The sequence below is a fragment of the Erithacus rubecula genome, assembly GCF_903797595.1.
Source record: "Erithacus rubecula genome assembly, chromosome: 3".
In the NCBI taxonomy this organism is placed as follows: domain Eukaryota; kingdom Metazoa; phylum Chordata; class Aves; order Passeriformes; family Muscicapidae; genus Erithacus; species Erithacus rubecula.
The window spans coordinates 41,485,229-41,510,691 of NC_136689.1; the positions used below are offsets into that span (position 1 = coordinate 41,485,229).

Consider the following 25,463-nt stretch of genomic DNA (forward strand, 5'->3'; position numbering starts at 1 on the left):
AGGAAAAAAACAAACACCCTGAGCACTTGACTGCTTTCTGTGACTGTAGTTCATTGCTGTTATTATTTTTAAGTAATCATATAATCATGAAATGGTTTGGGTTAGAGGGGGCCTTAAATATCAACAAGTTCCAGTCTGCCTCCCATGGACATAGGTGCCATCCACTAGACCAGGTTGCTCAATGCCCAAGCTATCCTGTCCTTGAACACTTCCAGGGATGGGGCATCCACAGCTGCTCTGGGCAACCTATTGCAGTGGCTCAGTAGTCTCTGAGTAAATAATTTCTTCCTAACATGTAATCTTAACCTCCTTTTAGTTTAAAACCATTCGCCTTGCCTGATCACTAGGACCTGTTCTTTTTGCGTTTTGTATTATTTGTATTTTGAGTGGATGCTGCTGCTCTGGCCTTTTGCAGTAACAAGTCTAGGCTGGCAGTGTAGGCTGTGTGGTTTGTGCTATTTGCCTTTTCACTGAGGATGCTGTCTTGCAGCTGCCTGGTGGGTCTTGGGGAGCCTCTTGGCAGTGGGAGATGGGAGGGAATGATGCCTGGATTAGGAAGGAAGCTACTCACTCCCTGGGTCTGTAAATCAACCATATGGAGATGGCTGTGATTGTTAGATTACTTGGTGCTGTGATTGTTAGATTACTTGGTGGAGAGGCAGGGGAGCAGCTCCGTTTGTGAGCTTGTGGCTGAGAAACCTGTGTGTGGATGGAGGATGATATGGTGGCCTCAGTTGGTGCTGTGGCACAGGAGGGAGGCAGCACAAGCCTTGCCTGGGAAGAGAGGACTGGTGTGCTCTGAAGGGAAAAGAGACATGGAACTTGCTGTGTGAGCAATTGGGAAGCTCAGTCCTGTGAAGGAATGGTAAGGGAATGAAATGTAGGTGAGCTGTGCAAGAAGTGCCTGAAAGTGTTAAGCACTGAGGCTATGTGTGTTTGCCTGTGAAACTTTGTGTGTCCTTTTCCCCTTTTTTGCTCCCTATGGGCCTGCTCTAGGTCTGAACCCCTTCTTCCCACTAATGTTTTTGTTTTTTTTTTTTATTACAAAACACATCATTAAATCTTGGGGAAACCATGTCAATGTGACGTGAGTCCTCTGGTGAGATGTGGATTTCCCACTGCTGTGATCCCAAAGGGCATTCTCAATATATTAATCTCCCTTCCCACACCATGCATGGCTGGCTGTGGGGCTGAAGAGGACATTAGCCAAGCAAGGGAATCTGTAACTTTATTATTGAGGGCGAGGAGTCACTTCCTGGACTTTCACCAGGGAATCCACTGAATTTTGTAAGCTTTTTAAAAGCAGGATGTACTTTGGATTCAGTCAAGCAAATATTTTGCCACACTCAATGTTTGATGGGCTCTCCTGTCACGTTTGCTCATCTGAAACCCCAAGAGCACTCAGTGTCTCACTGCTGCTGCACAGAGCTTGTGCTTGGTGTGCTCTGTTTGTTCCACCTGAGTGCTCAGAATAAGAAAACTGTATTTTAAGTCTTGAATCATGGTTCTGTTGCATTTTCCTTCAGGCCAAAGCAGCAACAAAGCGTAGGAAGCAGGGAACTCAGGTTCACTTACCTGGGTCAACAAGCTGGGTTTTACCTGGCTGATTTATTAACATTATTTATTTACTTAAAGCCTCACTCAATGTGACTTTTGTGTTCTGGCTCTGTCACCTGGCTGAGCAGTGAGACATTGCGGTGTGTCAAACTGGGTGTCCTTAAACTGCCTAGAAGGTGACAGATGTTGCCTGGTCGGCTTGGGAAAGTTATGCCAAAGATCTGATCTGTGAAGGAAAGCTCCTTAATGTATTTTTCTTCCCATCAGCCTTACTAATGCAGGACAGTAGGTCAGTGTGGCTGGCAGATTTTTACCCTCTTAATCTGTCCCGTGTTTGGGAACACTGACAACTGCTGTTTCTCAGATGAACAGAAAAAACATCTGTGCCTGATTCAAATTTAGTGCTCCATTGCTTATATTTCTTGCAGAGGTGGCATCTGTAACAATATCATCTGCAAGTACAATGTTCCTGGCACATTCAAATAGTGGGAACTAATTTTAACCATTTGCTAGTTGACATACCTGTGTCAGTAAGTTCTGTGTGTATGTGTGGCCCTCTCTAAAAGTTTGATCATCTGTGTTTCTCTGAGCCTCTGTGCCTCAATGAATGGGTCTTGTTATTCTGGGTTGGTGTTCAGGCACTCTACATTTCTGGTTTCTGTGAACACAGTTCTGTTGAGGGATGGCTGTATAAGCTATTGATGCAAAAAGTGTAATTGATTTTCTTATGGTTATTCACTGATGAACCTTGAAGGGCTCCATAATGTAAATTTGTTGACCGTGCACTGTAAATTAGAGGTTCTTCCCTCTTCTGCTTTTCTTTGCAGAAGTAGAGGAAAATGCTGTTTAAACTGTTTTGAAGAATTTATCTAGGAGAGATGAAAAAAATTACTCTTTTGGTGTCTTTTTCTCCCACTTTCTCCAACCCTACAAAGCCTCCATCAGTTCTCAGCCATAGTGGATGGCAGTAGTTCAAAGCCAGATAGCTGTTCAACCTCCTCTCCATTAATTGTTGGGAATCAAATGACCTAATTATTTTTCCTACCTTCAAGAATGTTTTTTTTTTTCTGTTGTGAAATACTTAGTGTTGTGCAAGTAGGTTTGAAGTAATGGAATACAGGGTTAAGTTGATGTGGAAATACCCTTAGTTCTTTGGAATAACAAGGAGAAGGCTGGTGCAGAAAAATTTTGGGTTTTTGGATAGATGTCTTCTGATTTGGGAAGAAAGAAGTGATATAGGTGGTCTGGCTATTATACCATAACAGATGCTGAACTGGCAGGAAGGTGTAAGCAGCTCTCAAAGGATGCTGGAATGTGAAAATAGAACAGAATTCCATTTTTCCTCTGTTGTATGAAGATTTGAGTAACATCATTTTACATCCTCTTCAGTTTGGAAAAATCTGAGAGATTAGGTTGTGCATTCCTTGCTTGCAGTACTTAGCTATTGCCAAAACACGGATCTACAGGAAAAAAACCTATTCAAAGGAAATGTTGCTTTGTTTTGTTGTCTCTCACCATTTCCTCTCCTGATTTTTTTTTCTGGCCCCTAGTCAAGGCTATTTGTAAACCACAGACAGAATAATCTGTTAAAAATAGTAGTTGACATTTGAGCCTGGGTGGCTTGAGGTCAGGGTGATATCCTAGGTACCTGTTTGTGTGATACTTACTCAGGGATGACTGCTGAAGGCAGCACAAGTCTTGCAACTTGGGGGAATTTTTTCAGCCAACCAAGTCTTTATTATGTACAGTGGTCTAAATAGGTGAGAGTTTATTTTAGAGTGATAAATGCTCATGCTAAGGTCTGCTGCCAAGACAGATGTGATATGGATGTTGGCCTTCTGGATGTGTTTCATTATGGCTTCTAGTAAAACAGTATGAATTTTGGAGCTTTTGTCTGTTCTTGCTGGAAAAGATTATCTGAAGAGTCCAACTTCTGTGTTAGGAAATTAGTGTGTGGGAATGGCTCTGCATTGACTTAGTTTCTGTAAGAAATACATTTCAATTGCAGCCAACAAAAAGTTGTACTATTAAACAAGAAATTCTGCTGCCAGGATGTGGAAGAAATGTCCACCTCTTTCAGCTGTTTCTCCTTCTGGTGATTGTTTGTTTATTGTTTTGTTCTGCTGTTTGGTTTGTCTTGGTTCTTTTAATTTGGTCAAGTGTGCTAATGGCTTGTTCTTAAAGAAGGATTTTGTTGCTGAGAAGTGGAATTGACATATTCCCTATTTCTGCTGCTACCTAGACTATTTCCTTTGAGGAATGGTCTTAGCCCTTCATTAGTCTGGGACACCACCTGCAACTTTTTTGTTTAAGTGAAGCAAGCCTGTTATTCACTGGTGCTATGCAGTTGTGTAATTCTACTTAGACAAATGCTGAAGAGTTTTAGTTACCTTCAACATGTCCCTTAGGGGAGTGACTGTCTCCAGAGTATCTGTGAGCATGCAAAGGTGGACAAGGTCAGCCTAGAATTTTCTCCCAAAGTGTATTCCTGGTATTGAGGACAGGCAGTTGCAGGTGGGTGTGAGGCTTTCTGGGAACTGGGAGAACATGTCCAGAACAGCCCATCAGCCAGGTGAAACTCCTACCCACATGCCTTGCCTTTGCTTATGCCAGTATGCATGCACAAGATGTGCTTTTAGAGCCAGGCTGCCAATCCCTTGCCAACACTCTGGCAACTTCTATCTAAAAACATTTGCTGCTTTGGTGACAATTTCATGAGACAACAATCCTGTGTTTCTTCTGAACATACCTGTTGCATCTGTATGTGCTGAATGTTGATTATCTTGGATAATTAGCAAAAGCCACTAAAGCAGGCAGTGTACCTCTTGCAGGGTGTATTCCTGGGAGTTGTTCCTTGCTTCTATATTTAATTGCAGCAAAGCAGGCTGCTGCCAGGTGCAGATGAGGATGTGGAGCCTCTGTAAACCTAGAAACCATCTGTAAGCCCTAGACTCGCTGACTCACTGCCTAAGCTCTCAGAATGCAGGTGCATAGAGCAGGGAGGATTATCTTGGTGTTTTTCTCTCTTAATAAGGTCTTTTACCTTGGAGATCAAAACCTGGATGCATTTTATCATCCCCTCTTCCAGAAAGCAGCAGCTTAATAATTTTGGCCACAAACAATTGCACAGCTAACAAGCAGATGGCCGTGAATGCCCAAGAAGTCTGTGCCTGGATGGTATTAGACTGAAACCATTTGTCATGTTCTGGTGCCACAGGCTTGTTAATTAGTGTGAGTAACTCCAAGCACACCAGCATCTCTCAACAACCACATGAAAAACAAAGGAGGGGCAGAAGGTTTGGGGTAGTGTCTCCCATGCAATCTCTGTGCCCAAGTGAGCATTGCCTCCCTATTCCTGTAAGGCAAGGAGCTACATCAGTTAAAACCAGTGAGTGGAGCAGCAGTTTCAGATGTCTGACTGCACAGTAGCAATGATCAGCTCAGAGGGGATATCCTTGCCCTCCTTTCACAAGATCCTGGTTACAATCTAGATGGGAGCCACCAGAGAACAAAGAAGGGCTGTGGCAGCTGCTTCAGTCCAGTCCAGGACTGGTCTTAACAGTATTTAAGGAGACTGTGTGCTCAGATATTTTCTTTCTCATTTTCTTCCACAGCCCAAGGAAGGGAGGTGGGATTCTGCCTTTGAGGAGCACAGCTGTCTGGTGCTGGTAGCAGAAGCAGCAAATGATTGAGCTGTTGGTTGTGCCCTGAACCTTCTGGGTCTTGAACACACTCGTGATCCTGTCTTAAAGGAGTTACACATACCACCTAACTTTAACACAGAGCTAGATGTCTCTTGAAATGTGCTTTGTATGTCTGCTCTTATTTCCTGAGCCTTTTTATAGACAACAGAGCTGGGAGTCAGGTCAGTTCTCCAACAATTTGGCTGTTACAAGAGAAGGGTGGATGTGCATAGGGGACCAAAAAGCCCAGTGCAAGAATAAGACACCTAATCAAAAGCAGAGGCTAAGGGACACATGGTTTTGGTGTTCTGTAGGCATTCCACTAGTTGTGAAGCAGGGAGGAAATAGTTTGTGTTTCACAAAATTCTATTTTTCACCTTTTCCTTCCCTTTGCCTTCTTAATTCAGTTAAAAATCTTTCAATCTTGCTTTTGAAAATACGAATTCTAACCCATGTTCAATTGTATAGCTTTATAATAAACTGCTTAAAGAACACAAGGGTACTTCAGACTCTTGAGAGACTGTATTTTTTGATGCAAAGAGTCATCGTAGATTATATAGCTCAGGCCTCGTAGATTTGTCATAATGAGGTCACTCCCAAGATCTTGGGTTTTAGAAGATATATATAAAAGTATAGCTAGAAGGAGTGTCTGAAGTGTTTTTACTACTTTGCAGTTCTGGTTTGAATCAAGAGTTTTAGGCTGTAGGGAGAGGGGAAAGGAAGGTTATGGTCCTTAAAAAAAGCAAACAGAACCCTTATCCCCCCTTCAGTTGCACCATTAGTCTATTTATTCAGGAAAGTAAATACATCTGAGTACCTAGGATAACATTCAGTATCCCCACAAAAATTTTGCAAAAATGTTATTCAGATTTTGAGGAACTAAGAAAAATGTGATGGTATTTGATAGAAATACTGGTTGTACAGGACCTTTGGAGGTCAGATCCCAACTTTGTGCTCAAAGCAGAATGTCACATTGCTGGATTGCACCAGCTGTGGCTTTGCCAAGTCTTGAAGACTGCCAGGGATAGGATTTAAAACCTCTCTATGTAACCTCTCAGCAGGATTGGCCAGCCATGGCCTTCTTAGTTTAGCCTAGGACATGGTTTGCATTGCTCCCAATGAGACTGCACCTTCTCAGCTTTCTCACACCTGTTGTACTGTGCAGGTCCCTTCTGACAGGGCTGACCGTGGGATTATTCCACCCCAAGTGCAGGACTCCACAGGTCTCCTTGTTGTCATGTGTCTCTTGATCCAGTCAGGTTTCCCAAGGTCCATCTAGGCTGAGTTCTGCCTTTTCAGCCACCTCCTCTGGCTTGGTGTCATCGGCAGATTTGCCATGGATGGAGCTGCTCCAGTGTTGAGGTTGTTTTTGTTTGGATGTTGAGCATTATGAGCCCTTGTGCTGACATCTGGGCTACTGCTCTTGTTCCTGCCTGTCAGCTAAATTAAAACAGGAAAAACTGAATTAAACAGGAAAACTGAAGCTGAAATAGCAGCACTCAGTGGCTGGTTATTGTGAGTGGTGCAGTGAGCACTGAACTGCCTTCACCTTTTAGGTTCTGAATCACTGAATTGCTGCAGTGGTGGGTAAGATGGGGATGTTGTGGTCAGTGTGTGGTGACCCTGCTGTCCTCATCCCTGCCAGAAGCTTGTGCAGAATGTCCTGGTGCAGTCACTGCAGTCAGAGACAGGCAGGGCTGCAGCAGCTGTGGTGGGCAATTGATGGAGTAAAGCTTCTGTTTCAAAACATGTTCCTGTTGCACTTTGCACAGCAAATTAATGTGGGATGTTGGTACAAGAAGGAAAGGGGGCCAGAATGAAAACATCTGAAACTTGATGCCTTCTGAAGAATGGGACTGGAGCACAGTTAATCATTATCTGTTTGCTAGTAAGCAAGTACGTGTTTGCTGGTAGCAATTAAACTATTGTTTTAAGGATTAATGGGTGGGAAAAACATTGGTTTCATAGTAACAAACAAGTGCTTTCTAGAGCAAAGGCCTTGGGCCAGCACTTGGTGTACTGGTGCCTTGTTCTGAGCAGCAGCTGTGTGTTCCCTTCATGTTCCAGCTTATGGTGATTTCATAAACAGAGATTGTTCATGTCTTTCATTGGCAGTAGCTCAACTCAGAGATGCTGAAATAAAGTGGGTGTCAAGGCATTAGCAGTGCAGGATGAGATAGATTCACCTGGATAAATGAGAAGCCAGTTTTGAAAATATCTGATCTTTGCTGATTGATGTTTCTAATGATAAAATTTATAGTTGTGTTGTAATGCCCTTTTCCTTAAATATCAGTACTTGAGCTCTGGTCCTCTGGTGAGGCTGGCCAAGGGGAGAAATTCTGCATAGGCTTGTCTCCACAAAATGAGCCCTCTGCATCTATTTGGGGCAGCCTGGCTGGGCTGTGTGCAGGTGTGTTCACGTGTCAGAGGCTGAGCAGTGCCCACCAGGGTACATTAGATGTTGGCTAACCTCAGAGGAATGCTGTAGCTGTGTTGTACCATGTTTCAGTGTCACTAATACTGTGCAGAACCAAAAACAAAAATAAAAATCAGAGATGAGATGAAGTGGAGATGTGTTGTAGGTTCAAGATATATATGGAAAGGTGGGGAAGGTCCTCTATTAGCAGCTGGGCAGGGGCTTGACTACAAAGAGGAATTGGTTCAACAAAAGCTATGTGGGCTAACCAGAAAATTGCATTTCCTAATTAGAGAGTGCTCAGGTTTCTGCTCTGAAAGTGGACATATGTATGGTGCTGCTGGTTCCAGAAGGGCTACATTTAAAAAGTGCCTGGTTTTGTTTCTCTCTGTTTGCTAGCCATGGCCTAGCACTTCTAAAATTTCTAGCTGCCAACATAATCTGGCTGTTATGCATGGTTCCCTTCTGTGCAAGGCCTTGTGTAGGCTAAGCAGAAGCCTGCCCATGGGGGTGCAGCTTTTATCCCCAAAAAGGGGTTTGTCAGGATTTAGCATCTTTCAGCAATATGTTAATAGCTTGCAGTTATGAACCCTGTCAGTACCCCCTTAATCTTGCATAATGTATTTTCTAAGCTGACATGTTTTATACCACAGTGCACGATTTGCTTCTGTGAGTGCTGCTGCTGCATGTCACCTCTAAGTCTTTGGGAGCTGCCTGGGAATTTCAGTGCTGTGCCAGAGCCAGGGAGGTCAGGGAGGCAGATGAGCTGGTGAGAGGAGGTGGCATGTGCAGAACAGCACAGGGTGGATCGTGGTGTAAAGAGAGCTCTTGGCCATGAAGAGGGGGCTGAGAGGGCAGAGCAGGAGTTCTGGATGTGCTGCTGGTTATAGGAAGGGATTTACTGTTAGGGGAGATGTGTTTGTAGCTTGTAGAAGATTGAATTGCAGGGGAAGGACAAAGAGTGGCAGGAAGAGTTGATGCTCTGTGTGGATGTGCTGTGACAGTGGAATTCTCCTTAGCTTCAATCTCTATGGCTGCCTAATTGTCTTAATTCTTAAGGACTCACATTTTATATTTTACACTGATACAGGGAGGATCTGAGTGGTGAAGACATTCAGTTGAGTTTCCTGGCAGAAAGCACTGATCCTGAACCACAGTGACCAGTGTGACTGCTCCAGTGGCAGCTGGGGCACAGGTCCCCCAGTTCCCAAGGTGTCAGGACTTGCTCATTTTCAAAAAGAGGTTCAATTGGACTGGCTCTTCTGGCTATAATGAAAGAGATTCTCATTTCTGTATTGTGTAGACTCCATCAAGCACCAGTGATATGGATGACAGGCAGAAAATTGACATCCTACTTGCCTCCAACCTCCCTCAGCAATTTTTGTCCTCATCCCTAGTACATTTTCTCTCATTCTAGCCCAAGGCTAGACCTCTCTCAACTCAAACACAAGTTTGCAATGAAAGACAATCTAATTTTCAGCCATTCATTTGCATTTTGGATTTTAGTCTTGAGAGAAACAGCCACTGTCTAACGTGGTAAAGTTCTTGTGCAATATAAGGAGGCTGGATGGAGACACGAGCTCCTGCTGGTTTCTCTGTGATTTTAAAAGCACATGAAGGACATGGCTGCTCTCTTTTCCATCAAATGGAGTCACCTGCGGGCCTAGGACTGCGAGTAACCTGTTGGTGATGGTGCAGAACAACTTGTAGGTGCTGCAGGGAGTTTTAAATGAAGGCTAATTATTGGGTAACTGTACTAGGACACAAAAGAAAGTGTTTGAGTATCCTTTTTCACATTGGCAAAGCCACAAACTTGTTGATGTTTTCCTAATGACAACTGTATCATTCTTTACCCTAGCTTTTTTTTTTTTTTTTTTCTTTCTCAGACTTTCAGAAACTGCTTAAAGATTGTAGACTAATTCCAGATAACTTTTGAAGCTAAATTGCTATTTGGACTAACTATGTTGGTCAGAAACAAAACACTATTTCCAAATTGCCATTGCAGAGCAGTATTCAACAAATGCAGCTGGCAGGGAGTGTTTAAGTTTGTTTTCCATTTACCCACACAGTTAGAGGGCATGAGGCTGAATAGATTATGGACCTAGAATTTTGTGCCTGCCTGTTAACAGTTCCAGCTGTCAGTGTCCTACAGGTCCAGGTGCAAGCAGAAACCTAACTGAATTGTAAATTTGGCTCCTGCTTTCTTTATCATAAAGATAATTTTCCTGTTCTAGAGTCAGTTGCCTGCCAAGGCCTTTCTCAGAAGAGCTACTAGTACTGCAGGCTACCACTAAATGTTGTTTTCTGTGGGGATTAAGTATCCCAGCTCCTAATACTCTGCAGGCTTTTTGCTGGCTTAGGTGTCTTGATCCCTGACCCAGGTATCTGTGCCAAGAGAAACTTTCAAGTGCTGATGCATTATGGTGAGAAAACTGTACTTCTGAGCTTGCCTTGCCCCTGGGGTCTGGTTGTGCTGAGTTTTGAAAGCAGTTGCTTGCTGAGGAGATTCTGGCTGTGCTGGGAATGGGTCTGCTGTCTGTTCTTGTGTGTAAGTCATTCCTTGCATGGATGGGCAGGCCTGCTCATGCAGCAGGGAAGCCAAGGAGCTGGGGCTGCCTTCACAGCTTTATTGCTGGGAGCTGCTGGGACCTGGCTGCCTCTCGTAGTGTCTTCCATGAAAATTGGTCTTGCTCTTCTCAGCACTGTTCTACTTGATGCAGGCTCTTACTGAAGTCCTGCATTTTAATTCCCGTCTTAAAATCCCATCTCACACTACTTTTATGGGAAAATGTTGGCCTTTATTTGTATTTGATTCTTTTACTAGCATAGGTCAAACTTACAACTTTGTTTTTTTCCATCCAGTGAATTTCTAGAAAATTTAGTAGATATTTTGGGGACTAAGATTTCAGGCTTTTTGCTTTATTCTTTGCTGGAAGCCTAGGATGAGCCTTGTTTAAAGATCCTCATGTGACTTTCTTGTGCTTGCTGGATATCACAGTTTAGGTTAGTTAGTGGCTAAATAAGAATATTCTATAGTCAGGCATATTCTGAGTTTATAAAATGTATTAATACATTTGAAACAGGCAGCTGGTGACTGGGGTGATGAGGAGATGTAACTTGTGGGGGTTTCTTTCAGAGAGAAGAGATCATGTTGGCATTGAACTCATACCAGGATGCTGTGGATCCACTAAACTTGGCCCAAAGATCTGTTCTGCATGGAATGTGTAGTTCTGCATGGAAATTAACACTTTAGTGCCCTGGATATTCACATAGTCTGCAGGCAGGGTGATATGGTGTAAACTCTCTGAAAACAGCAAAGGGTGTGGGTAGATGAACTTCTCTGTGGAAAACAGCACCAGCCACTTCAGAAGGAAATGCATCAGGGACCTTGGTTGGAAGGAAATTACTGCTCTGATTGTGATGACTTTGATTTCCCTCTCTAGCTAGTAACTGAAGGACCTCTGACACACAATTCCTATTTTTGTATGGTTACCTTGGGGTGAAGTACCTTCATGTGAGAGAGGAAAGGAAGTAAGAAGAGTTTGCTGCTATTTCAGGACATGGTGAGGGAAGCTTAGTGTGCTTTGTTTCCTTTTGAGACTTGTGTTTAAACTGGGAGTCCATCTCCCCTGCCATGGGGCAGGGAGGGAGGGGTTTTTTTCCATTACCTTGACAAATAACTGTGGTGTCTCAAGTGTGGAGGTATTTGCAGCTGGTGTTGAGGGAGTGTAGCCAGCTGTTTGCTGAAGAAATGCACCCTTGTTCCACTTATTTTGTATCAGAGACTTTCAGCCACTTCCCAACCAACCACCATTTCTTCACACTAAAACCTCTTCCTTTATTTGTAAGACTTTATCTTTCTCTATAGTATTCTGTATGTCAGAGTCCTTTCTTGTGTTTGATTCTCACACTCCTTCTGTGTATATCATTATATGTAAAGTTTTACTCATTATTTTGTTCTGTCTGGTCAAATACATTATTCATAGGTATGGGCTGGGTAATTCCAGTTTATTTTTGAAAAATTGTTGAAGTGTAAAAACTGTCTTCACAGTGCTGGATGTTCAGTTAATTGAATGTGAGGCTTACATTGGAAGGGTTGTGTTTCTGAGCAAAACAGCTAAAAAATACTCTTTTAAATAAAAATCTGTGAAATATATAATGTAGAAAAATTCAGGTAAAGATTTTTTTTTAAATTCCCTTGGTTATTCTTGTGTCTGTGTGCTGCACCAGTTGTGTACCAGCATAGCAAAGTAAAAAACTCTCAAAGAATTAAGCAGTCACCATCTCAGAGAACTTGTTTGTTCTTCATAGCAAGGTAATAATTCCAAAATATTTCCTCAGCCATTAATGGTGTATCAGATAAAAATCCACCCTGACTAAACTCAGGGAGTGCCATTCTCAGTTTGCTATTTAATTTTCTTTTGGTTTGTTTATCAGTGATTAAACCTACATCATTAGGTATTATCTCTCAGCCAGGTGCTTATTTGTAGGCCATCAGCTGTGAGTTTTTTGACCACAAACACTGTGAAACACTTGCTGGCAAATGACCTATTTGGGTGGGAGCTGCTGTCTCAGCAGGACTTACTCCAGTGGAAAATACATCATTTCAAGTAAAAGTTCAGGAAACAGTGTGGCTCTTCTCAAAAGTCTTGGGATTCATGGCATAGATCTGAATGTGACCTTGAGGGTTCCTTTCTCTCTGATCCCAGTCTTTTTTCCCCCTTTAGGCACAGCTGGAGGCTCAGAGGGCGACCCAGGACTTCCAGAGGGCCACGGAGGTGCTGCGTGCTGCCAAGGAGACCATTTCTCTGGCGGAGCAGAGGCTGCTGGAAGATGACAAGCGTCAGTTTGACTCTGCCTGGCAGGAGATGCTCAACCATGCTACTCAGAGGGTAATACAAGCTTGCCCCAGCATCTGCCTTCTCCATACTTTGTGTTCTTCTGTGGTGTATGAGGCCCAGAGTCCAAAAAACCAAATTTTTCTTTTGGTCCAGATGCATGACATGTAGGAAATGAAACTATGAAAAGTATGAAGTCTGAGGTTAAATATTTTGGGCCTTGGCTGCTTCTGGAACAGCTCTAGTTCTCTCTCTGGTGATGCTGTAGTAGTGCTGTAGCTCTCTACAGAGGAAAAAAAAAAAGTTATTACCTTCCAGTTTACAGGGATCAACAGTGTCTTAAAGCATACCTGCATTTGGAGTTGTGCCAGAATAATTGCATGGAGATTCCAGTTCCTGAATACATGTGTTATGGGAGTGTTTACCCTGGGAAAACAGGGATATATTCAAGTTTTAGTGTAACCTGTTCTTTGTGTCATCTAAATTGAACAAGTCACTTTGCTTCAGAATTTTTTTTGGTGTTTGAATGTAGAATTACCCAAAATTGTGTGTTGCATTTTAAGCTTGCATGCTGCTTTATCCTGAATTAACTTTGGAATTTAAACAAGGTCTTACCTTCTGTGTAAAGTCTTTCTAAAGCTACAGAAGACATGCACTAAAAAAGAAAGTCAGTATTCTTTCTAGCAGATGCCAGGAAGAATTTCTCTGTCATTTGTCTTCTCTCTGTTAAAAAAAATAGGCAGAAAGGTTTATTTTAACATAAAAGCCAAAAATAGAAGTTAAAAACCTTTGTCCTGTCACTTTCTTAATATGCCAGTGAAGCTGAACTTGCTATTCCAAACAAGCTATCATGCCATACAATGCTTGTATTGTCTTGCAGTCCTCAGTGCAACAGCTCTGTTCTGTTGCAGAAGCTTCTCAGTCATCAGAAAGCCTCTATTTCAGAGTGAATTTTAAAATCCAGCTGCCTGATGAAGAAACAGGGAACAGAAAGGATGTTGGCTGTGTGTTAGGGAGAGATAGAAAACCTGGTATATATTAGTGAGAAAATGAACTCCAGGGTACTGTTTGTGTTATTGTCCCTGTTATCATTTGTTATTTGCAGATATGGTGACCTCTGTGTTTATGAGGAGAGTCCCACCTTTGCAGGGTGTATGTGCCAGCTGTCATTTTCCCTAGTTATAATCCCTTCTCAATATGAGCCAAGTCCAGGAAGAGATAATTTTTGATTCTCAGAACTGACAGATGAGAAACCCAGAAGCTTTTAAGGAGTTGCTTAGAGCTGCAGACTGTTGAACTGCTGAGTTTTGGTGGACAGTAACAGCAGTCATCTGCCACCTACATACCTCTAGCTGGCATAACAAAAACTTCTGTTGGGGGTGGGTGACAAAAGAAACAATGGCAACTTGAAATTCTTCTTTTCCTTGGCTATTTCAAAGGCATCCTTGTGTCCTTCTAGAGCCCTTGATCATTCCCTGACAGCCTGTAAGAGGTGTGCACCTGAGATGAGCAAACCCAGTGATTCAGAGCAGCAGATGGCTGCTGGCAGTGTTTGGTGGAGTCGTGCTGGTGGTGTTGATAGGTGCCATCACTGATTGCAGGATACCTGCTTGTTGGGGTATTCAAGCCCTAATGTCTGATTTGTTACAGCTGAACAGTAAATGGAGAACTTAGGTGTACTTAGTGCAGCTGTAAAATCTCCTAGGCACTGACTGGACTGTATAGAGCAGCTGTGGGCTCCATGAATGGAAAACTTGCTGCTTAACAGTTCCTGGGGCTTAAAATAGGCTGGGTAAACTCAGTTCCCAGAAAGCACCCAGCTGCACCTCTCCATGGTGCAGCAGGTTTTGAGAGAGTTCCATGGAAGTTTGTCTCTCAATTTTCACTGACCATGGTGGAGGCTAAGGCCAGAGCCAGGGAAGGGTGAAAATGCTGTTGGAAGGCCTGACTGGACACACCCAACATTAGTTTGTTTGGAGTGCTTGAGTTTTATATCTTCTCTAAGAGTGAAAACTTCACTTGGCTTCAGTGCATGCAATTAATGAAGTGCTTAGTGTTCAGAGAGGCAAACAGAATGATTAGGATCTCAGGGAGGAGAAAACACTGGCATTCCCTACCAAGATATGGATGGAAAGAGGTTAGAGAATGGGATCTTTTAGAACAAAAGTTCCCCTTGACTGCCACAGTGTTGCTGACAACGCAGATCATTAACTATGAATTACATTAGAAAATCACTAATGGAAAAAGCTGTTTCTGTGGGTAAAGGCTGAGGATTAAGAAATTGTCATCTTTTACTTGCACATATAAAATTGCTCTTGGAGAAAGCTTTTGCACTCTGGTTATTTGGATTTTACAGCTTTTATTTGCATGCATTTATAGATGACAGTTGTAGTGGGCAGATAATAATCTTGCACCAGGCCTTTTAAAGCAAGGACTCAAGTGCAGAAAAGCACCTCTTAGCTAAATGCTAGAAGTGGGCTACTAATCCATTTGTGTCTCTTCTGATAGAAATGTCAGGCCAGAGTAAAGTGTTTTTATTTGCTTTCTTAGGCAGTGGGAGCAGGCTTTTCTGAATTAATCTGAAACTTGGAACCAAACCTGAGCCCTGTAGCAGCTTGGTAGCTGACAAACACTGTAAACAGAAAACAAAAAGAGTAGGCAAGAGAACAAATGGGAAACTGATTTCTTACACAGCTATGTGTGGAAGTGCTGCCAGGTTACTTTTGCACTTGACCTAATGGATATAGACAAAGACTTGGGGTCCTGGGTACCAAACAGGAAATGCTGTTTCCAGACCCTCACTGGGAGGAAACAGAGGTAAGGGTTGTATGTTGTAATTGCTTTTTGATGTCTTGATAGTCTGAAAAGCCATTAACACTGTTTTTAATGTGACAACCTGTTGGGCTTCTGTAAACAAGACTTCTGTGGCCACTGATCTAGAAAATCATACAATTAAACTGATGCAAAATGGGAGAGTTAGTGATATTTTGTTTTTTCTGGGTGAGCTGGAAGCATGATGAGTGGAAAGCCTTTCTGTTTGTGGAGCAGACAGAACCAGCATGAACATGTACATGGAGCATAGGCTCAGAAATTTCTTTGCACCTTGCAGTTTGAGCTATGTTTCTAAAGGAGGCTGGGAGCATAAATAGGAGCTGGATTCCTGCCTTCCTGCCTGAGAAGATGCAGCTAATCCCTGCAAATGACTGTTCTTGAGCTCAGTGTTCTCAACAGGGAAGCACTGGACTGTGGTGCAGTCCTGCAAGTCAGGCAGCAGCTTTGCCCATTTCTACTCTTAACTTTATGTGTATTTCAGGGTGAAGTCCTGTGGTTTTTTCCTAAATGTCCATTTTTCCACAGATCTGAAAAGTGTAATGACACCTAGATTGGGATTTAGCTCATGGTGTCATGTCTAGAATCTGACTGTGTATCACAGTTATTTGCCAAAAGTTCCATTATGATGAAAGGTGATCTGATCAATAAGTGGTGTCTGGAGAGCAATTCATGTGGCCAGAGGGACAAGTTCATTGTAAGATAAATTCTCTGTTGATTATAATAGAAATGTAAATGGGTCTGATAAACTCTTAAGCTACCTGGGGAAGAAGAGTACCATTCACTCTGAGCCATTGGCTTACCAGAATTTTGGTAACTGCAGTGTGTTTTTAAAATTTGGAGATGATGTTTTTGCTAGTGGGTACCAGCCTGTTTGTTCCTTGAATTGTAATGCTGCAGTTTGAGGTGCAAAGAGCAGGGCTATGAAAGAGAGTCCTGTGGAAGGACCAAAGGATGCTGAATTTTGGAGGGATGGAGGAAAAAGATCTTCACATTTATGCTCCTATTGAAAATAATTCATAAAGATGTACAAAAGGAAAGTACTGACAGATGTGTTACCTCTAGTTTGACACAAGCTGGAGCAGGAAGGAAGACTCTTCATGAATTTCAAGAGAAATTGCTAATTTCTAATTGCTGATGCAATCTGCAGTCTTAAAAAGGTTCTGCTTTTACAGTCTTTCCTGAGATATGTTGAGTTCATAAATTCTGGCAGGGAGAAGAAATGTTTTGGCTCTTGATCATGAGACATTTTAAAAAGGAGAGGATGAGGGGAGAGTAAAAAGGGAGGAAGCATGCTCCCTTTTGGATTAATTTGGCTTGTGAAGCTCCTTTGATATTACACTGTGAAGTACCATCTGTCAGTGTAAAATGTGTGGGTGTTTTTGTGATGTAGAGAGGAGAGGTACTTCCTGCAGCTAGAAAAACCTAGAGGAAAAAGGGGGAGAAGAAAAGTCTGTGAAAGAAACAACAGAAAACCCACATCTTTCCTTGTCCTGATCTATCACTTTATCCTGGAAAGGCAGTGATTTTTTTTTTTTTTTTTTTTTTTAAATTTATTTTTTTGCAATCTGTCTTATTGTTGATTCTCTCCTCCTGGTTTACTGATACAGCATTGTCTCTTTTCTCTTTTATTTTTAATCCTTCCCTTTGAAGAATGATCAATTTCATGTTTTGTGAAAGAAACAGTCCTCCAGAGTAATTCTCTGGCTTAGATAGTCAGCTTTGCTCAACTCCACTGATAAAATTGTTCTTTTGCATCTGTTATTATTACTGAAATTTTGCCTGGAGTCCATTTTTACTTCAGATTATGGAAACATTTTGGGGGGACCAAAGCTATTTGTATGGACTTATTGATGGTAAATATATATTCTACATTGACCTTCCTGTTCCAGACAGCTGGGTAGGAAATAGAGGGTAGGGAAGGAGAGAAGGTAAATTATAAATATGTATTATTAGCTCTAATAAAAAGTACTTATTTCCTACACGAGCCTATCTGTCTTTTTCTAAGCTTTCTTAAGGAGGTGAGGAGTTTCCCTGGCTGGTCTTAGATTGAACATCCCAGCTGCAGAGGTGGCAGCATCATTTACAGGTTGTTTCTGTCTGCCAGGCCTGATGGGCTGGCATTCATTTAAATGGGTATGAACTTGTCCATTTAAAGGCTGTTTGGCATTTGTGGAGGGGTGGATGGTCTCTCTTGTTACTTCTTGTTTGGATTAAGTGATTAAATGCATCTTGGCAGGTGATGGATCTCTGCAGAGGTACCTTACAATCCCCCAGGTAATATCCTCAGCCTCAGGCATGCACCTTGAGCTGCTGTCCCAGGAAAAGGGGGACAGGCTGTCTCTGCAGACTTGTGTGGATAATGTGAGCATGAGGACAGAATTCCCACAGAAAGCAAGGGGGGAGGGGAGAGAGATTTTCTTACATCACTGATTTCTCAACAGGATGAAGTATACAGGTTTTTTTCCCCCCCTTTCTTTCTGGAAAAGGTAATGAACGTGGGTATATATGGCTGGCAGCAAATTCCACATTTTGTCAGATATTTTGAGGCATTTGCAATCTGTCATCCTCACATCCCAGTCCTGCAGGGTTCAGTATTTCTGTGATGTTTGATATGAAAAGTTTGAAAAATCAGCATTCTGCTGGACACCTAACCTGCTGTATGACCCTGGTGTTGGTCATACTTACAATGTGATTTATCCCATATATCAAAGTTTATGCTAATTTTGTCCCAAGAATGTGAGGGACTGACATGTAACTGAGCATTGGCAGATTCCAGTTGCTCCATTATTTTGTAGCTTACGGCGTTTTTAAATTGCAGTTCCTTGCCACACTAGAAAGAAGATGAACCACCTTCTGTGCAGTCTTTGGAGACTGCAGTTTAATTTAAGAGACTTCCACGTTAAAACCAGCCTTGTCTGACATGTTTCACTAAGGCAAGTCGTTGCACCAACTGGCTTTAAAGCAGTTTTTTGATATAAGAGGCTGTAGTTTATTTTTCAGTTTGTAGGAGAGAATATGTAATGAGCCTGATAGATATATTTTTGTTTCTTTTTCCCTTTCTTTGAAAATGGATGCCTTACACTTATGAGAAAGCTGAAGAGTGTTGAAGTTGAGTATATTATTTTATAACTGATCAAAAGATTTCTCATAGTTTAAAGTTCTGTAGCAATTCCTTTTTTAATAATGAGTGGTGTGTGGAGATGAGCAAAAAGTGGCCTCCAGTTGTGGCAGTAAGAGATCCCAGTTGATGCTGATGGCTTTGGCAGTTTCACTCTTTCATTTGGGCATCAGGAAGGACAATATGACAGTTTTCCTGAGAGGAACAGCTATCCAAGTGAGTCAGAGTCGACCATCTCTTTTCCTTGTTCAGTTCATGCTGAGGATTGGGAGGATTAACACACTTTTTCAAAAAATCAGAGCTTTGTGGGTGAGGTTTATTTAAAATCAGGATATTTAGAGTATTCTCTCAGCATATGAGAGCTCAGATGCACAGTCTGGTGTTGGAGCCAGGTGGAGCAAATTTGTGTGAAGTTGTGGAGTAGTTGGTATCACAGCTGAGTCATTTCAAAATCCAGTACTGGAGAAAATCAAGTCCTGACATTTTTTGTATGAATACCTTCATAGCTGCAGAACAGGAAGCTTAAATCACCTGCTTTCCCCTCATTGCCATACCAACACAGGTGTCACCACCTTTCTGACTTCAAAAGAATCAGTCACCTCCCTGTCTGGATCTTGACTGCTAGTGCACTAAATAAAACACATTTTCTGACTTACACCTGTGACATTCAAAGTTGGACAATAAAAGTACCCTGCATAAAATTACTGGCAAAGCTTGGCTATGGGATACCAACAGTGCAGCTAATGGAGAGATATGTACTTCCCCTCTCCCTTTGACAACCCTTTCAGTGCAAATTTTTTTCCTAATATCCGATCTCAAGCTCCCCTGGAGCAACTTGAAGCCCTTTCCTCTTTCCTGTAGCTTATTACTGGTGAGAAGTAATTCCTACCTGGCTATACCCTCCTTTCAGGGGATAGTAAAGAGCAATAAGGTCTCCCTCAACCTTCTTTTCTCCAGGTTAAACACCCCCAGCTCCCTCAGCTGCTCCTTATCAGACTTGTATCTTGATACATGAGGATGGGCTGGTCATCAGCAGAACTCTCCCTGTCTGCATAGGGAAGGTGTCAGCTCAGGGCTTGGACCTTTGCATTTTCAGTGTTGAAACTGATTTCAGGCATGTCAGCTCTCTCAAGAGAAAAACCATCTTGGACACACAATTTTTTGTGACTGATGATTCAGGCCAGATTGTATTTGAGTCCTCCCTCTGCTGTGGTGGCTGTTGAGCCCTTTCCAGAGTGATGGGGCTGCAGCTGGGAGCTGAGCAACCTGAGAGGTCTCTGCTGGGAAAGTCAAGTTCCTGGGAGAGAAGCTGGAAGAAACAGAAACATTGCCCTTGAAGGTAGCTGGGTGACTGACTAGTGTTGCTCCACTTGTGAATATCTATCTGGGTTAAAAAATGGACAATCCCAAAAGCTGAGGGTCTTCTGAACTTCCTGTAAGAGAGATTATGTGAAAAGCTGTAATGCCTTTGTCATGATTTACACAATGTTTGAAGACTTGCTGCTCTTTTCAGGAAAGACTTTTAAATAGGTTCACTAGAAGTAATTTTTTCTATACCTTCACTTTCCTGACATGAGCTGATTGGAGAGATTATAGAGTTGCTGTTAATTGAAATGATAAGAAGTGGATCATTGTGTCTTGCTGCTAAACCTGTTTTTTCCCCCTCTTGAAGGTCATGGAGGCAGAACAGACCAAAACGAGAAGTGAGTTGGTCCACAAAGAGACTGCAGCCAAATACAATGCTGCCATGGGAAGGATGAAGCAGCTGGAGAAGAAGCTGAAAAGAGCCATCAATAAATCAAAGTATGTTTTATGTTTGTAGAGCAGTAGTGGTGAAAGCTGTTTGGGGGAAGTACCTATTCTATGGGTTTTTTTAATTTGTGAAAACATGCTGCACTTTGGGTTCCTCTCTGTGTGTAGCAGCCTCACAGGACAATTGGTACTGGTATTTGTCCTTGTCCTGAGTGTCTTTTGAAACACCTGACTTGATGGACTGGTGAACTAAATGGGATAAGAAACCTTTTCCAAGCAGCATCTTGGTCTTGTTCTAGTGCACTAAACTCCTTGGTGATGTGTGATTTGAGGAGCAGGTGCATGGAATCCACACAGGTGCTGTCTGCAGAGCTCTATGTGCATGTTTCACAGCCTAGGGTTGTTCACAGTTCTTATTTTTAGTTAGGAGAGCAGCAAAGCAAGTGACAGAAAGCTGAAAGACTGCATGGGTCTAAGGTGCTTTACACGAGGCTTGTTTCCTTCCTGCTGCTGCCATGGCAAAGCTGTGTGAGAGCTATTCTTGGGGCAGGAAACACCCTTCAGAAGGCATAGCTAAGCAGCTTGTGTCATTAATAATTGTGTCTGCATTTGCTGTGCACTTTGGCTCTGTTGTAGACAAGTGAAACAGCTTTTTGCTCAGAACCTGTTTAAAATTTTGGCCCTGTTTACAACCAATTCTTAATCCTCTTTATATTTCACAGTCTTTTTTTTTTTTATTTAATATTTCCAGACTGTGGCTTGTCTAAACAATCTGCTTGCTGTATTTAGCTTTTAATCCCCTCCATTTAAAAATGACTTTTTGGTGAAATCGGTCAACTAAAAATCTATTTTGATTACTATTTGCTCAATTCAAGAAAGGATTAGCACTTCTCAAGCAAGATTCAAGCATGTTTGCTGAAACAGTGTAGTAGTGTGACTTCCTAGAATGAGCTGCATGCTGTTTGTCTAGCACAGCACAGGGGCTGTGAAAACCATCATCAGATCACAAATGACAGATTCCTCTGGGTAAGGGCAATATCTGAGAACAGTTTTGGCTGCCAGGAGTTCCTTCCTTGCAATAAGGTTTAAAATAAAGACCATTATTAAACTGTCAGTGGGGTCCTACATAGCTTTTTGTGATGGTGTGAAGCCTGGTGTCCCAGCTGCCTCTTGTGTGACATTCTTCTGAGTTTCCATTTCTTTGCTGGAACTACTCTGAGGGGTGTCTTGTCATTCTCCTCAGGCCAAGCTGTTTTCTGCTTGTAAGAGTCCCAGTGTATTACTTTGTCTCACAGCAGGGCTGACTGCAGCATAAGCCATCTAGGGAGGGTATTTTGGAGATCCTTTAATAAAGGGTTTGCAGAAATGCCACTTCTAGCCTGGTACTTGATGTGAAAGATGCCTGATGGCACAAATAGTGGTGGATGTCTTTGAAGTTGTGCTGCATAGGGGTGTTGGAAAGGTCAGTCATCTCCCAGCATTGCAATTTTCACATAAAGGAAAATTGCAACTGTGCTGAAAGCATCAGTGCTGTCAAGTGGCTACAGAAACTGGGAAATGAGGCTGCTGAATTTGCAGCTGTTTGTGTTGGAGGGTGTAGCTGGCCCCTAGTTGCTTTTCAGGGACGATTTAACACCACCATCCTGCTCTGACCTTCTCCCTGGGTGGTTTGGGAGCACTGGCTCTAACACTTAGGCCTTTCTGGCTTTTTGTTCATCTTCTCTTTAAACTTGTGGATAGACACACTGATTGAGTTGCTCTCTTTTGGGCAGAAAATGATTTGCATTTGCTCCTTGCTTCAGTTGGGATTAAGATGCTTAAAGCATTACTATTTTGAAAGCAAGACATCCTGGAGGAAAGTCATTTAGATGATTTGTGTAAAGTTGATGAGCAAAGGATTACTGGATAGTTTTGTTTTGGTTTTGCTTTTAATTTAGTTTTTGGGTGCCTACTTGCTTGTGATCTGTGAATGTGCATACAACTGCGTGTTCTTAACAGTTACCAGATCTTCTGGCTCGGTGCCTCTAAGCTGTGGGATAATGAACTTGCCTGTGTTAGCTGGTTTTTGGAAGTCACTTTCTGCTCTGGTGACTTGGGCAAAGTGCCTTTTTCTCTTCCTGTGACCAGCTTGAAAAGCACTTTGTCAGTGCAGTGCCCTGTGCTGTGGGTCGCCGCTGGCGCAGCGAGCGCTCCTGCCCTGCAGAGTTCCAGCCAGCCCTCACTGGCTGCAGGGCCATGGTGCCAGGGAGTGAAGTGACCCCAGGGCATGGCACTGCCTCCCCTGACACTGCCCTGGTTCCTGCTGGCATCAGGTGTCTGTGAGTGAGCCCTGAGTGAGCTCCTGCAAGGCAGGCTGGTGGCTGTTCTGCTGCTGCAATGTTGTTTTTACCTGTTGCAGGTAAACATTCCTGCTCCTGTGTGCACGTGTGTGTATTTGTGTATGCACACACATGCACCTCTGTATTGTTTTTTCACAGCATGCAAACACACATGTGCTTGTTACTGATAGAGAGGGGACTTTTCCTGAGGCTTGTGGAAGCTGGTGGGAGGTTGGGACCCGAGTCTGGTTGTTCTCTCCCAGCTGGCACTAGGGTAAGGAAGGTTGAGAGTCAGGTCATTTGAGGTGAGTGGGTTTCACTGCTTTCCCTGTAACACCATTCTGCCAGTATCTGTGTGCTGCATTGTTTTGGAGTATGGCTGTAGGAGTCCTTTATCTGTTGGCTCCAAATTCTCAGCTGCAGTGTTTTTATTTGGCCGGGCAGGTGCATCCATGTAGCCTTTGGCAGGGTGATGTCCCACTAAGGGAAGGCAGAGGTGCATTTTGGCTGGATTGCTGTCACTGGAAACATTAATACTTGGCTGTGTGCTCCTGGTGATGGTGGAAAGGTGTTTAAAAATATTAGAGCTGGAAATAACCTGCTCTTATGGAAACACATCTCAGTTATTTTGTGCCTGACTGTGTAATGAATTCAACCCTTCAAAGAATATAGGATCAGAAACGCAGTTTCACACTCCTGAATTCTAGTGCACAGTCCAAAATGCAGCTGCCAGTAGGGTTTACAACTCAGAAGAGACTTGCTGTCAGGGTAGAAACACAATCAGTGCAGTTCACATTCTATTTCATGTAAAGCCATATCTGATTATCTCTTCCCTGCTTTCCAGGAGAGCTTCTGAAAGGGGAGGAGGGTAGTGAGCCCTGTTGAAAGAACAGGGCTTTTTTACTTTAATTTTCGTGTTTTGTTTTATTTTTTTTCCTTGTCCTGCTCAGTGTTGTATCAGATGATATTGTCTTGTGGGCTTCAAAACTTTGAGGGTAGAAAGTGGATTCTAGGCTTTGTACTGCACCACTTGTACCCATCCTCTTGCAACCTTACAAGCAAGTTTAGGGAAGTGCCTGGTGGGCCACTGTTGGGAAGTGCTGTGCCCTTGTGTGTGGTACTCTGACCTCTCTTCACAGCCTCTCCTTCACTGAAAAACTCGAGAACTGCCCCTCTACCCCCCCACACCTGAACACAGAACAGGTTCAGCTTCTGTAGGAATTTACATGTGCCGTGGGCTCAGAAATTAGCTGGGTAGAGAGAGGATGCCTGTGCCTGAAGCTGGATTTAAAGTTACATTTAAATATCTTGCAGAATCTAGGCCTGGAGGAATTATGCTGTCAGTTCCAAAAACTGGAATGTTGCAATTTTTATTTGGGTCAAAAGACTCATGAGAAATAGATGCATTGTAGAGTAAGAGAGAGACACTGAGAGCATGTGTAGATGTTCCATCATCTGGGTAGTGGTCTCTTGGGATTGCTGTGATACACAAAATAGCTGTGTTAATGCTACAAAGAGAGCAACTCCCACGCCAGTGCACTGCCTTCAGTCCCAGTGATTGTAAACAACTTTCTTTGTTTTTCCACAGACCTTATTTTGAGCTCAAGGCAAAGTACTATGTCCAACTAGAGGTATGTATGTAATTCAGATCCATCTGAAACTCTTTACTGCTTACAGTAAATACTGAAATTACATCTAAAGTGCTCCTACAACTATGTTGTGTTTCTATACAAAACCAATTCAAAACCTCTTGAGCAATTTGCTAAGCACATTTTAAAGTTAAAAGACTTAGAGAGTCTTTGTTTTCTTGTGTGAAATAAGAGTGTTTGAACTCTGTCAGAACCAAAACAGTACAGTTTGACTGTCTTTGCTTCTTCTTGTAGTATAATGTGTCTGGGATTTATTTGTTTGTTGTGGGTTTCATTTTTTTCCCCTCTACATTTTATGCTTCAGACTGTTTAACTGTGCTTGGGGTGCTCTTTTATATTCACTGGTTGGACCAATTAACAGAATAAGTAACCTGCTTGCAGTGCTCAAATGTCATGCAGATGTGAATTTCTGATTTGGCATAAGAGGGATTTGGGATTTGGCTGGATAGGCTTCCAGGGCTTTTTGGCATCTCTGCACTGGCCATGTCTGGCCAGTGCTTGGGCATAGCACAAGCCTTGCAGGGCACAGTGGCCATGGGGCAGGCATGGCAGTTCTGTGTGGGATAGTAATATATCCAAATCCCTGCTATTACAGCCAGTCTTGGAGCTGCCAGGGATGGGAGGGCAGAGTAGCCCTACAAATTCAAATGCAAGAATCAGTCTCTTCCTATTTGAGTGATGTTTGCTGCAGGTGGCCCCCAAAACTGGGAGCCTGTCTCCTCAGAGTTGCAGGGTAGTGGCCAGTGCTGCTGTTGTGTGGGATGGGCATGGGGTTTAAGTGGAGCACATTGCCTTGGACTGCTGGCCATGGGTGCAGGAAGGCTCCAGTGGGATGCTGGATCAGTAGGAGTCTGGCTAGAAAAGGATTCCCATTCCTTGTCTGGGATGCAAGGCATATCCCACAAAGGTTTTGTGAGCCCTTTCTTTGGCTGCCTGAGATCCAACAGCATTTTGTAAGGCTCAGAGACTCTGGTGTGCACCTTTTTCATTGCCAGGTTCCAGGCTTGGGTGCCTTCTCCTCCTCTGCCTTGCCTGCCTGCAGCTGCTGAACCCTTGCTTGCCCTAGGCTGAGTGCCAGCCCAGTAATCCCTAGTTGCTGCCTAGAAGCATCTTTTGAGAAATTCCCTTTTTTCCACGGGCAAAGGCACACTGTTTGTGGGCCTGTTGCTTCTCCATGGCAGCTGCTCAGTGCCCTCCTGAAGCAAGGTGATTGTGTAAACTGTATGAAAAAAGTACAGGTTGCTTTTAATGCACAAAAAAACCCCAGCACTGAGAGAGCTACAGACACACAAGCAGTGTT

General features: G+C 42.9%; 1 protein-coding gene across 1 annotated transcript in view; it reads left to right on the plus strand.

Moving 5' to 3' along the window:
• The window catches only part of SH3BP5 (SH3 domain binding protein 5), a 50,029-nt gene that overhangs the window by 18,436 nt on the left and 6,130 nt on the right, over positions 1-25,463 (plus strand). Inside the window, exons 4-6 of the mRNA XM_079302040.1 lie at positions 12,384-12,548; positions 20,117-20,247; positions 24,103-24,145. Coding sequence (XP_079158166.1) covers positions 12,384-12,548; positions 20,117-20,247; positions 24,103-24,145 — 339 coding nt within the window. The remainder of the gene's footprint in view (positions 1-12,383; positions 12,549-20,116; positions 20,248-24,102; positions 24,146-25,463) is intronic.